The sequence below is a fragment of the Mercenaria mercenaria genome, chromosome 19, assembly GCF_021730395.1.
Source record: "Mercenaria mercenaria strain notata chromosome 19, MADL_Memer_1, whole genome shotgun sequence".
Lineage (NCBI taxonomy): Eukaryota > Metazoa > Mollusca > Bivalvia > Venerida > Veneridae > Mercenaria > Mercenaria mercenaria.
In genome coordinates, this window is record NC_069379.1 from 1,002,110 (window position 1) to 1,017,358 (window position 15,249).

At 34.7% G+C, this 15,249-nt stretch overlaps 1 protein-coding gene across 8 annotated transcripts in view; it reads left to right on the top strand.

Annotated features, from left to right (window-relative positions):
- Positions 1–14,551, top strand: part of LOC123543125 (phosphatidylinositol 4-phosphate 5-kinase type-1 alpha-like) — a 61,859-nt gene extending 47,308 nt beyond the window's left edge. For all 8 annotated transcript variants that reach the window (XM_053530806.1, XM_053530804.1, XM_053530805.1 and 5 more), the window contains one exon: positions 14,281–14,551. Coding sequence is in view for 6 of the 8 variants with exons in the window: in XM_053530804.1 (XP_053386779.1) it covers positions 14,281–14,292 (12 nt within the window). In the remaining 2 variants the exon portion in view is untranslated. The remainder of the gene's footprint in view (positions 1–14,280) is intronic.
- Positions 14,552–15,249: the final 698 nt, after the last annotated feature.

Genomic DNA, 15,249 nt, shown 5'->3' on the forward strand with positions numbered 1-15,249 from the left:
AATGGCGACTTTCCAGCTAGAAAACCCCTCCGTGCATTAATTTCATCACGAGCTTTTCACACTGGGTAGAACCACCGACCTTCCGCAAGCTAGCTGGATGACTTTCTCACATGCAGAATTCACGGCCCCGAGTGAGGTCCGAACCAGCATCGATGAGGGGCAAGTGAATTGAAAGTCAGCGACTTTAACACTCGACCACGGAGGCCCCTACCGCAAGATTAAGCACCGTATAATTTTAAACCAAAGAAACATGGTTTTCCAAGTAGAAACGAATTTAGGATTCATGTAAAGTTGCTGACATGTCAGCAATACCGAAATGGAATAAGTTATCTAACCCTAACCAACGTTAGTGGACCAAGGTCAGGAAAAATTGTCATGACATTAAACTTGGAAGGAACCTCGAGGACGATGAAGAAGCCGTCTACGGGGCACTGAGGGCTTACAGGTCGGTGGTTCTATTCCAAAACGCCAGTTTTCGTGCTCTGAAGTAGTAGAAGGAACATGGGTCTTTCCCCTCCACTAAAACCCATCGTATGACATACAATTGTTTTGTGTTGGGTTTAAACCCCGTTATTTATCAACAGTAATTTAGTCAGTTACGCCCAACCAGTGTTCCTTGAAATCAGTCCCAGTACAAACCTGTTCTCCTCCGCCAAAGTCACTGTCAAACTTCTTCCCCACAAGAATTAGAGGTGAGGACGAAAATGATTTTCAGACACAATGCCTTTTAAATCAAATCGTCACGAAGATCATACAATTGTGTTCAATGTAAAAGGCATGGCAAGAGATATCGGAACTGGTTTCCACTAGCAGCAAACTTTTCGTCGGAATCGGTCGAAGTACGTGCATCGAAGACAAGGGAATCTGAAGATTATTTCTATGCATAAAGCGTGCCGTAATTCACATAACTTTGGCTAGAAACCCATTCCGTACAAAGTAATTCGCTGACAAGGGAACCAGTTCCTGCCATGTAAAACTAGGAGGAAGCACGTTACATATATTTACAAGTTTATTTATAGTCACCATAGGAAGCTCGTATCGGTGACTCCTCCACAAAACTCGTTAGTAATTTCAGTTGAAGCTCAAGTCAATATGCAGAAAAAGTGCAAGAAGCTTCCCCAGGACACCAGACTCGTATCCCAATATCCGACTTCAGAGAATACATGCATTTAAGGGGAAGAACTCAAAGAAAACAAGACTGAAGAATCTTAGCATTAATTTTCCCTTAACCTACAAACATGTACATTGTCACCAGCTGTGTAAAATTCACATTTATCAATATTTGTGATACGGAAAAGGTATGTTATAAAAAATAAACAATTGTAAGACGCTTTATAACTGTCTGTCCCATATTTATCTTTTAGAAAAATGTTCCATTATAATATATAGGCCTCATTTTCAGATAGTGAATATTTTACATACACAATAGTATTTTTTTTTTTTTGCATTTTGCCCCCCCTGAGAAGAAAATTAAGTACAAAAGGGAAAATAGTTGACAATGGGACACTGAAAGAAAAATCAACCAGCTATCTTTGTACCTAAAAATAACAAATTCCAAATGACAAGCTTACTTCCCTCTTATCCAAAATTTCAAATTTTAAAGGCGTGAGTTATTAACCTTACCAGCTTATTGCGAAAGTCGCGTTTTCTTTAAACCTGGTGCAAACTTAATTTTTTCACTGTAATAAAAAACTATTTTAAAAATTGTTTTAGCTAAGCAGTGTCTGATCATTATAAGGTAATTTTATTAACCCCCAAATCCAGGGCACAGCAAAAAATGAAAAGAAAAAAAAGCACATCATAAGTAACTGGTTTGTATTGCTAAAATATGCTATTTTACACACCCAGATAAAAACAACAATGTCCATGTATATGTTCAAAAGCGAAAAAATAAATTATTTCAACAAAACTGTATACACTTTACACAGACAAGCCTTTTTGTTCAGTCACATAATTACATGATAAATATTAATAATTACACTCTCGGTTAACACAAAAGAAACAAGAAAGTTCATTGAATAGCTATTCCCTCCCCCATCAGATTAGTATCTGAGAATTATGTCAATTATATTTTCAGGCAATATTCCATTAACTATAAGGAATAATTACATGCTAAGTGGCAGCTGTGACCATAAATAGCATTTCTCCTGTTAAGAGTGGTGTTAATGTGCTTAAAAAACCATGATCAGACGCAGCTGTGACCATTTGCCTGTTAAGAGTAGTGTAATGGCTTAAAACCTTGGTCAGACGCAGCTGTGACCATTTGCCTGTTAAGAGTGGTGTAATGGCTTAAAACCTTGATCAGACGCAGCTGTGACCATTTGCCTGTTAAGAGTGGTGTAATGGCTTAAAACCTTGGTCAGACGCAGCTGTGACCATTTGCCTGTTAAGAGTGGTGTAATGGCTTAAAACCTTGATCAGACGCAGCTGTGACCATTTGCCTGTTGGTGTAATGGCTTAAAACCTTGGTCAAACACAGCTGTGACCATTTGCCTATTAAGTGTGGTGTAATGGCTTTAAACCTTGGTCAGTCGCAGCTGTGACCATTTGCCTATTGAGAGTGGTTTAAACCTTGTAGCATTTGAACCTTAAAATGTAGGGTAGTGGGTTTATTAAACCTTAGAGTATGGTAGTTGGTTTAAACCTTAAGGTGTAGGGTAGTGGGATTTAAACCTTAAAGTGTAAGGTGGGTTTGGCAGTGCTGTAGTGAGTTTGTCCAAAATAAGTGGTTTTATCATTATCAGCTAGATAATCTGATGTAGAAGAAATTACAGAACAAAGCCAGGTCAAACATTTGACCTTCAGGTATGTCCTTTGACTTGCAAAGTTAGTATACAAGGCCTCCTTTACATCAACTTGAACACATTCAACTCCAGATTCACAAGTATCCTGCCAGGGACAAAGAACTGATCAGGTTGTGTATGTTGCCTGGTTCATTCAAATTAAATTTCAACAAAAATCCTTCATAGTTTAGAAGAACAGGGGACCAAACCCAAAATCAGACAGACAGGTCTAATAGACAGATCATTAATGGGAAAACAACTTCAAGTACTCTGATGGGGATACAAATAGAGCATTTTTATAAAAGATGTTCCTAATAAATTTATAACATCAGTAACAGTAAACAGTAATTTATTTCAGTTTGAAGTTTGATGTTCAATTTTATTCCATTATACAGAAATAGAAAACACCAATTATTTTATGTATAACTGCGGTTACGGCCTTTGTAGCCTAGAACCATGGTGACCTTCGTTTGAGAATTTCTAAGGTTATGGTTTATAATCTCAATTCCTTGTAACGAAAAGTAAAAAGAAATGCATTTTTCAGTGTTTTCCAAAAGAAAATTTCTGAAGCAAGGGTCAGTAATATATATCATACATATACTTGGGTCAATTACAGAATTATAAATGACATGTATTGGCTGTTAAACATGAAAATGAACCGACATCAGCCACCGTTTGCTAGCTTAAAATAAAGAAAAATATTTTTGCGGAATATGAAAATTTATGTAATTTGAGTAACTGTTCAAAAATGAAAATGGAATTATCAATGTTTAGAATAACCTATGATGATGAAAGTTGTCAGCGTGAAAAACATACACAATGTAAAGATATAAATAAATGCAGTACAGTATATACTGAATGGGCAATACCAATTTACATCCCCATCTTTTCTAAATTAAAATTATTTTTCTTCTTTCAGAATAGTTCCAAGTTTCACATGTAAACGTCAATTTAATCAATTTAAATAAACATCAAAAATAATTAATGCGGAATATGTCTTTCTGAATAGTTCTCTCTGGATGAAGTCCCTTATGAAATTATTCCAATATTAACTCTTTGTCCTGGTCAAGTAATTAAAAAAATGCTTCTGCTATGATTTTCTTCAAACGTCAAAGCACCCAAGTGATCGTCTTGAAAATTCAACTACTGTGTGATAACTGACATGACCTCTCTATAAGCACATTGTCAACACTAAAATTTCCCATTCTTCAAAAAATTCCTTTCAGCATTATGTAAATAAGAGTTAATATAGTAGTCAATAACATGGATGTTTGGAATTCACAGATACTTAAAGGGACCAGGCTCCCAAGGTTATAAATTTTAGTTTGAAAACCAGTCTTAGATTATGCAGCACTGTCATTGGTCAATTTCAAATGTGTGCAAAGAAATAACCAATCAACACATGAAGTTTCCAGACTGGTTTTCAAATTGCTTTATAACCTGGGTCCTGTCATCTCCAAGCAAGTATAATAAAAGCAAATGCAATATAGTTTCATCCGGAAATTGCCAAATTACCAATAATATATGCAAATAAACATGAAGCATAGTGAATCTACACTACCTAAGATATCATAATGTATAATAATGCTATTTTCCATCTTCAAACTCAGCATAATTTGCCTGCAGCTTGACTCTCTTGTGACACAATACTCCTAAATACTGGAACCATTATTCTTGAGGGGGTGGAACTGTAAGTTAAATTTTAACTCTGAGACCTCAGATTGGGACTGAAGAACTATTTTCAACATTATCAAATCAATTAACTTCCTAAAACATGTACTGTTGGCAGCAGCCAATCACACCGAGCTTTTGAGGAATGATACCATAGGCAGCAACCAAATCACAGGTCTTCCAAGTGATTTAACCACTGGCAACATCCAATCACAGAGCTTCTTGAGGGATGCTACCATAAGCAACAGCCGATCACAGAGCTTCTGAGGGATGCTACCATAGACAATAGCCAATCAAAGAGCTTCTGAGGGATGCTACCAAGGCAACAGCCAATCACAAAGCTTCTGAGGGATGTAACCACTGGCAACAGCCAATCACCGAGCTTCGAAAAAGATGTTGTGAGACATTGTGGTATTGTATCATAATTGTAAAAGAGCAGATGTCACTTTTGATGTAGTACAATACATAGGGTATGCACAATATTCCTCGTGATTCATGTATTAAAGGCACTGACATCCAGATTGTACGAAAACAACAACAACAGAAAAAGGGAATTTTTGAATATCACAAAATTATTGCTATATTTCTTAAGAAGACTTTGAAACTTACCTACTGACAGATTATATATATACCGAACCACATAAGAGTTAGCTGTTTTTACTAATTTTTTCCATTCCAAATTGAAAAGCAATTGTAACAGAGTACAGAGGTAAACTACCTTTATCCATAAAGCATTTAAAATTTAATGATTTGTCTAGTAAGTTAATCCTTCCATGGTGTAACCGGTAAGAACGCAGAAATATTTTTATTGCTGTGCTGTTCAGGTTTGAATCCAAATCCCCCAACTCAATGTGATTTTTTTTCTTTCGTTTTGGCATTTTTAAGTAGTTTTAGAAAACCAAACTCACAACTAATGTTCAACAATATGAACCAAACTTCAATTATAAAGAAAATCATTTTTTAGCCAAAATCTGGAGGTCATGCCTTTAACATGAACAAGTTCTTACTTTTAAATGAAACTTAATCTTTGCCCTGAAATTTTCTAAAAAAAATGGACCTTTTCCATTAATCCTGTTTGGACAGTACCACTTTTTATTCATATGGGATGTTCATTGCAAATTTACAGACGAGTAGCACAATCATTGGGGGCAGACCATTAATCAACCTGCAAAGTCGGCAAAAGCAGATAGCACTTGCTGCTGTCCAGGCCAAAGGTTGAAAAAGAAACTCAGATACATTACATCTCAATATCACATAAATCCATTAGTAAGACATAAAAGTTACCCATTATATACATGGGAAATTTGGGTTCCAGATGAAACATTATAATCAGACACCTGAGATATCCATCCTGTATGTACATTTTCTTATACTGTAAATGTGGTCTTACAAATACATGTACACTGTGTTACAAGAAAATAATTTAGAAGTCTTCGTATAACATTCCATATAGGTTAAACCTGAAAATAAACAGAAATTTTAACTAAAATATTAGAGTCTTTCCTTTGAGAAAGCGCTGTCACCCACAACTGACTAAATCTGAATAGTATGTCCTGTCTTTGTATAAACTTTTTGTGGACTATTGGTATTCACATGTTGGAGTACCCAGTCTACAAAGCTGTAGTGTTGGAAATTATGTTCAAGGGCCATAATTCCGAAGTGTCTCGGCCAGTTTGACTAGTTATCGAACTTGGCCGCAGTCTTATGGTCAAACACACTTTGTTCAAGTTTGGTGAAGATCGGATGAGAAATGTTCGACTTAGAAGGCGGACAAGCTTTGTGACATACAGACACGGCACACTCACAGACAGACAAGAGTAAATCAATATGTCGCCAACAATCAACTGTGAGGTGGAGAACATAATTTGAAAAGTCTTTGCTCTCTTAGCAACTAAGACTATTTTAGCAATGTATAGGTTTCTGAGAAATTTATTCTTATAACACAATTAAAACAATAAAGAAAAGAAGCAATTTGGTATTTGGTGTTTAGATTACAGGTAATTACACAACCTGCAACCTTACTTATGTATTCACATACCAAAAACTCTCAAAATTCAGAACCAGGTGAATTATTCGATTTACAGTAGTGTCCCAAACATTAACAGCTAATACATGTACTCATGTAACCTAGCTAAACTTTGGGCATATTTCATTGGAGAGGATGAAAAATCACAGTCCCTGGAGTGCAAGCATGTTTGAATAAAACTTTTGAGCCTAGATTGTACATCTTCGTGGGAAGGAGCCATAGACTAGGGGGACTTTTTAAAATACATATTGAGGACTTTACTCAGATAAAAATATTCATACTATAGAAACAACTTGGTGTTCACAAAAGTAATAGATAATATTTTACTTCAGATATATATCTGGGCATAGCATTCATTTTAGAGACACCATGTTCTGTCACTTTTACCGTTAAACATAAGAGCTGCTGTAAGCTCTGCATGTCTTTTTTGACGACCAGTGCAGAACCAAGATCAGCCTGCATCATGTATTCACTTATACTATTCAGTTAGTAAATTTTCCAGCGAACACCCCTTAAAATAATGATGGTATTTGCCATATTGATAATGAACCCTCCATTTTTAAGAAATTTAAGGCAGCTAAAGGTTAAACTGAAATGGTACATTAGCAGGATAGATAATTTGCACAATATGTGATTACAAATGTAATAAAATGAAGCTGGCAATAATTTATGTAAATCATTATGGGACTAACAAGAGTCTGTCTTTGTCGTCAGGGGTAGAAAACCTGTCTATTTGTATACATAATTAAAGTTTCCAGAACTTCTGTCCTTCATCCGTGTATTTTTCTTTCCATGTCATCAGAATCGAAGGAAAATGATCGCCCAATGAGAAACCAACACATGCGACCACATGGATCTAGACAAGCCCCAGGATCCATGCTGTTCGCTTCAAGCCTATTGCAATTAGAGAACCATTAGCGATCAGCATGGATCTACAACTGCGCGGTTTGATCAGGCTGGTCTGGATCTGTGCCAGTCCCAAACGCACTCTGTTGGTTTTCTCATGGCACAGCTCAAATGGTATTATCTCAATAGGATGAACTGGATACAGTATTGGATAGGAATAAGTCAAACTTAAAAAAAGTCAGTAAGACAGAAAGATCACTTGTAGAACAGCTGGTGGTAAACTGATTACTTCTTGTAACCAATTACTTTTTGTAACTAATCACTTCTTGCAAACATATTGCTTTCTGCAACAGATTTCTTTTTTAAGAAATTTGCAGTTAACAGTAACAGGGTTTTGTTACAAATCAAATCCTGCACTTCTAGAAAGCTGATGTGGGAAAACGATGTAGCTATGACAGAAAGACAATAGAAAATGCTAAATATCATCACTACAGATCAGGTCAACAGATCTAAATGTAAAATGTTCAGCATACACTACAACAGTCCTAGTTTTCTTCACTCGACTTCACTAATTGGTTGATTCTTCACAAGCGCTGTTGAATTATCCAATCAAAAGATACATAATGGGTATTAGCCTTTGCCAATGAAATTGCACAGTTCCTAAATAATTCTGAAAAAAAAGAGAAAAGAGAAACTTTGAAACATTCTTTATTTTAACCCCTTTTTTTTGGTGAAAAAAAATAAGAAACACTCATAATTATTATAAAGTGGATGCGAACAAACTACAAACAAAAGGCTTTGTATAATATCAGCTGTCTGTAAGACAATCTAAGTATTGCAACGTTCATTTTAGCACATCTCCTTGAGAAGTGCCAGTTGAATGATACAAAATAAAACACAGTATTCTAACTAGCAAATTATCATTCTGAAATATTGTAAGATGGTAAACCTTAATTATTGTTTTAATGTCATAAATTGCTTAGAACACAAACCTTTAACATTAGATAATTTTTTTCCCCAAAATGTGAAAGTCTAATTACACAGTAAGTATTTAACGAATAATAATTATACAAATGAATGAATTCCCACAATATAGAAATCAAATATGGTTACACATTCCATTAGCTGAAACTGTAAAATGGTCCTTCATAACTAACCGAATTACACAAAAAAAAATAATATACTATAAATTATAATTTACACACATAAGAGGGAAAAGACAAAACTTGTATATAACATGGACAATTACGGATGAAAATCAGTCCATAATGATTCCTTCCCTAGAATGAATCCAAAATTAGAAAGATCAAAGCATATTAAAAGCTAATCTAATGTATGGAGGCAGGGGTAAAATCGTGACCTAAGCCTATTTGTCAGTCACAAGTCAACCTTTTTACCAGTAAAAACCACAAACTTCAAAAATTTAGAATTAAATTCATAACTTTTTCGTAAGCTAACCAAAAATGCATCACAAGCTGAGCGCGCAACACAATAATATGTGCAAAACAATGTAAAAGCTCCTTAATGTAATTCCATTTGAGCCACGCCATGAGAAAACCAACATAGTTTGTTTGCAACCGGCATGGATCCAGACCAGCCTGCGCATCAATGCAGTCTGGTCAGGATCCATGCTATTCGCTAATGGTTTCTCTAATTGCAATAGGCTTTGAAAACGAACAGCATAGATTCTGTCCAGACTGCGCGGATGCACAGGCCGGTCTGGATCCATGCTGATCGCAAACGAACTATGTTGGTTTTCTCATGGCACAGCTCATTTAACTTCAAATGCATGAAATTACGTGGTTTTGATCAAAATGTGTACTTTGTAGGAAAATGAATTTCAAATTTTGAAGATAAAATGAATGAAAATTTTCCCTGTTCATTTGGATTAAATTTCGTAAATTTGCCCAAACACAAAATGCAAGAAAATTCGTCCCCCTTAATAACAATTAATGACGTCATAGTATTTCATTCATTCATTTAAAAAAAATTGTGCCTAGATTTTCCACTCAAAGTCAACTTGTGACTGGTTAATATGCCTATCTATATATGAGCCACGCCATGAGAAAACCAACATAGTGACTTTGCAACCAGCATGGATCCAGACAGTCTGGTTAGGATCCATGCTGTTCGTTAACAGTATCTCTAATACCAATAGGCTTTGAAAGCGAACAGCATGGATCCTGACCAGACTGCGCGGATACGCAGGCTGGTCTGGATCCATGCTGGTCGCAAAGCCACTATGTTGGTTTTCTCATGGCACGGCTCATATAGTAAAACTATATTTTCTATAAACTGTCATTTTTGTTCATAAGACATGCAAATGAAATCATACAGTGTTTCTCTTTGTATATTCTTTCTCCTTTCTGTTAAAAAGTTTCTTTTCTGTTAACAGTCACCATCATGTTCACATTAATGAAGTCAGATGTGAATATTAAAAAGCCCTCTATATTTCCAAACATATACAGGAGAGTAAAAATTTCTTCTCTCAAAATACAAATGAAAAGCCAGTGTTAAATTTCAGGAATTGTAACACCTTAATTAGTACATCTGCGTTACATGTAAGACAGTTACCTGTTAGACTATTACATGTCTGACAGTTACACATTTAGACAGTTACAGATCTTGAAAAAAATATTATCATTGTCACCATAATCATAAGTTATGGTTAAGGGAAAATAGACACTAACTTAAATATTTCTGGTTTTAGACATATTTAAAATATGCACAGCGGTAACATACATAGCATGATAGCAACCTAAAGTAATCACTTGTCCATCTTGTTTATGCCTGTTTGCCCTGATGTTGTTAGCTATTTCTCAGTATTTGTAACCACAGCCATGAAATTGTGTTTTCTCTAATGGTATACAAGGTGAACTTAACAATTAATCATGGTTACTAACAAAGTCTGTAGTTATTTTATGTAACAGCAACTGACATTACTTCGCGCATAACAAACATGAATTTTAACAATTTCTTTGGACAGACTGTCACATTTCTATAAATATCCCAATACCCAGAAGCGTCTTGTATACTAGTGCTATTCATTTAGATTATTTTTACTTTGGCTTGAAACCTCAAACCCAAAGTACAAGTAAAACAACTTATTTAGAATTTCTCTCAAAATTAATTGTAACTCTAGTTTTTCACAAGTAAAATACTTCCAAATCGAAGGAGGTGAAAATGAGCTATCATAACTGAATTGACAACAGGCCACCATTTATGAACTAAAGGTCTGGCTGACTTTTCTTTTTTCTTTATGATAAACAATTTCCTGTTTATGCCCATTTTCCAGAGATTTTTGGTACATATTACAATTACTTTCCACTTCATATCTTACAAACTAAGCTTATTTGAAACCAAGTTTTTATGTTTGAAAAGCAGGGATCAAACAGAAAGCTTGTTCGAGCGTTTTTATGTCTGAAAAAATCAGGTAAGTAGGAGTGGAGGTGTCCAACAGCAAGATGACCACAAACAGAAAATTACAATGACAATACCAGACACGACTATACTAATTTTTATTTTTTTTTTTAGGGGAAAAAAAAAAAATAAAAAAAACCCAAGAAAATCAAAGAACACTATCAACAACACAATCTGTGAAGTACGAACTGAAAACTTTTTTTGTAATCTTGTCATAGGGACTATTTGACATGTTATGCTTAACCTTTAGCCTGCTGGCGGCAAATGTTTTTTTGCCTTTGCCGACCTTGCAGACCAAGATCACCCGCACATCCGTGCATCTGATCATGGTTCCCAGCACTGTTTCGCTATATCAGTCAGTAAATTTTCAGTGAAATCCCCTTTGAATAATAAGTGGTACTGTCCAAATTGAATAATGGACCAGTCCATTTTAGAAATGTAGCAGGGTAAGGGTTAACTGTACTTGATGATGTCGGAAATTTTGACATCTTGATCAACAACAGTTTGGGTAAAATTGTCTTGTTTACCATAAGACCATCATCATCATTATCATCATCATTAATCATCAACAATGTCATCAGGCTGATATACATGTTATTTTCTTTCAGAAGAACCAACACCTTGTAAACAGTTAGCCAAGACATTATATATACTTGTAGAAAAAGAGTTAAACACATATATATATCATATATATATATATACTGATAATTATGCTAGCCAATCCTCAGTAACGTTTGCAAACTGACCACTGTGGGTTTTTTTCCCTGCGATATAATTTTTTGAATATGACCAGCTTTACAAAACTAGGCTATTGTATACCTGCTACTATACATATATTGTATGGTACATTGTGGATGTTTGTAAAGAGATTCAGACATCTTTCAGCTACCTTCAACTACTTGTTTGACTTTCTATCTATAAACCGGATTGGTTTTTGGCCTTTGAGACCAGTGCAGATCCATGATCCACCTGCACAACCATGCAGCTATCATATTCTGCACTGGTCCGCTATTTTGTCATACTTTTTTGTAAGCACCCCTCTTTAACAGTTAAAAGGACTGTCCAAACTGGAATCCACAATGTACCAACTACCATATCACCAACCAAACTTTCACCACTTGGCTATTACATCACAGAGGTATAATAAAATGCACGAGTTTTCCTTTCCTTGTACTGTACCATTACTTTTTTGAAATAAGACAATCAAAGAAAATTGAGGTTTTATCTACTGTAAAAGTCTACTTTTCGCGAAGTTTTTATTTTTGCGAATTAACTTTCTTGCGAATAAATCTGTCTCGCTAAAATTTCTGTCTTAATATTGGCAGATAAGGTTGGTGGCAACCTTGCAATTTCACAAGCTCGTGAAAAAAATTGAAAATCACACACACAAATAAAAAAACCCTGCAAAATATAAGGCTTTTTACAGTATATTTGGAGAAAGGTAAATCAATTTAATTTAGAGCACTTGACTGGTACAGCAGATAGACAGATATTTTTTATTTCCTCAATAGCGAGAAATTTAAGATTTGCAAAAATTATCTGTGTCACTTTATTATACCTCTGTGAACAAGACTTCAAAAGTGCCCTTCAAAATATGTAAATCAGCAAGTCTCCTTCATCAAATACCGGAAATTATTAACCTTTAGCCTGCTGGCGGCAAATGATTCTGCCTTTGTGACCAATGTAGATCATGATCAGCCTGCACATCCGTGCTGTCTGATCAGGATCCGCACTTTTTGCCATTCAGTCAGTATCCTTTTTTACAGGTGATGGCCTGTCCAAATTGAAAGCCTTTTTAGCCTAAACCCACGAAATTTCTTGCCCCACAAAATTTATGATTTTACAACAACTTATGTTAGAACCATAATTAACAGAAATAATGACAGAATTTAAATTATTTTTTCTATAATTCTGAATTCGATGTCAGAAACAATGAGAAGAAAATTTTTAAATAAGGGGATGTATTTTTTTTTTTCAAGCGTACAATTTACAAGACACTTAAAGAAATTTTAAATCTCAATATGAACAATCATGTAGCAAAGACTTGACTCAATTCAAGGATGGATGTTTGGCTTGTTTTAAACACCACACGAAATGCTACAATCTATGCTAAAACATTAGGAAAACATAAAAAAGAAAGTATTAACATCAACAAAAACCAAAAGTCCCCCTTTTTTTTTTTTTATGATTTTTATTTCACTTTTTTTTTTTTTTTTTTTTTATTTTTTTTTTTTTTTTTTTTCCTTATTTTTTTTTTTTTTGTTTTTTTGTTTTTTTTTTTTTTTTTTTTTTTTATTTTTTTTTTTTTTCTCCCTCTAATTCTGCTAAAATACGCAAAACCAAAAAACATCAATTATTACAACAGCCCAAAAAAAAAGAACACAAAAACAAACGTCAGTTCAAACAAGGCCAAATGTGTATTACTAAGTATTAATGCAAGTCAAACATGAGGCGTGAAAGCAAAAGAGATTCTAACTTCTAAGTGGTTCTTATTGCTTTTTTCTGCTTTTAGACCTATTTTGCCTCTCATCCATTGATTAATGCACTCAAACACAGAAATTGCTAAGACGTAAAGCAAAAAAAAAAACCAACACCTCAAGTTATCATATGAATTATAACAGATATAAACTCCGATTTTTATTTTCAAACCAGTCCCACTTTACAATGTAACAAGAGCACTTTACATTGTTTCTGCTAACATATTTATTGTGTTGCGCCTCAGCTTGATGCATTTTTGGGATAGCTTAACGAAAAGTTATGAATTTAACTAAATTATGAAGTTTGTGGTTTTACTGGTAAAAAGGTTGACTTGTGACTGGACAAAATAGAGATAGGTCACGATTTTACCCAGCCCTCACATACAAATAGATTAGCCAATTAATACTGCTTTGATCTTTCAAATTTGGAGTCATTCTAGGGACAGGAAATCATTATTGACTGATTTTCATCCGTAATTGTCCATGTTTATACAGTTTTGTCTTTTCCCTCTTTATGTTGTAAATTTCAGTTTATAGTAATATTTTTTTTTTTTGTCAAGAGAAGGGAAGGCTAGATAGAATATCTTCTATTTTGTAGTAATTAGTATTGAAGGACCATTTTACACTTTCAGTATTGAATAGTGTACCATATTGATTTATATTGTGGGAAATCATTCATTTGTATAATTATTATTCGTTAAATACTACTGTGTAATTAGACATATCACATTTTGGGGGGAAAATTTAATCAAATGTTAAAGGTATTGTGTTCTGAGCAATTTAAACATTAAAACAATGATAATTTTTACCATCTTACAATATTTCTGAATGATAATTTTGCAAGTAGAATACTGTGTTTTATTTCATATTATTCAACTGGCACTTCTCAAGGAGATGTGCTAAAATGTAGGTTGCAATACTTAGATTGTCTTACAGACAGCTGATATATAAAAGCCTGTTTGTAAGTTTGGTATCGCCACTTTATAATAATTATGAGTGTTTCTTATTTCAAAGGTCAATAAAGAATGTTTCAAAGTTTCTCTTTCTTTTTTTTCAGACATATTTATGAACTGAGCAATTTCATTGGACAAAGGCAATACCATTATGTCTCATTTGATTGGATAATTCAACAGAGCTTGTGAAGAATCAACCAATCAGTGAAGTCGAGAGAAACTAGGACTGTGTATTGCTGAACATTTAACATTTAGATCAGTAGACCTGATCTGTAGTGATGATATTTAGCATTTTCTATGTCTTTCTGTCATAAGCTCACATCGTTTTACCCACATCAGCTTTCTAGAAGTGCAGGATTTGACTTTTTGTACTTCAATTTCAATTTCTTATAAAAAGAAATCTGTTGCAGAAAGCAATATGTTTGCAAGAAGTGATTAGTTACAAAAAGTAATTGGTTACAAGAAGTAATCAGTTTAAAACAAACTTTTCTACAAGGGATCTCTTTCTGTCTTACCGACTTTTTTTATGCCCCCGAAGGGAGGCATATTAGTTTTCAACTGTCCGTCCGTCCGTTTGTTAGTTCGTTTGTTCGTCACAACATTAACTTTTTGCATGAAGGCACTTTACTCGTGAACCACTGTATCCAGGACCTTCAAACTTCACATGCTGATAGTACTTATTGAGTACACGACACCTACTGACTTTGGGGTCACCAGTTCAAAGGTCAAGGCGCTGCGGGGGCATTTGTCACCATTAGTGACAGCTCTTGTTTAAGTTTTACTTATTCCTACTCAATACTATATCCAGTTCATCCTACTGAGATAATATAATTTGAGCTATGCCATGAGAAAACCAACAGAGTGCGTTTGGGACTGGCACAGATCCAGACCAGCCTGCTCATCCGCGCAGTCTGGTCAGGATCCATGCTGATCGCTAATGGTTTCTCTAATTGCAATAGGCTTTGAAAGCGAACAGCATGGATCCTGGAGGCTTGTCTAGATCCATGCTGGTCGCATGTTGGTTTTCTCATGGCGCGACTCATTTTCCTTCGATACTGATGATACTGGAATAA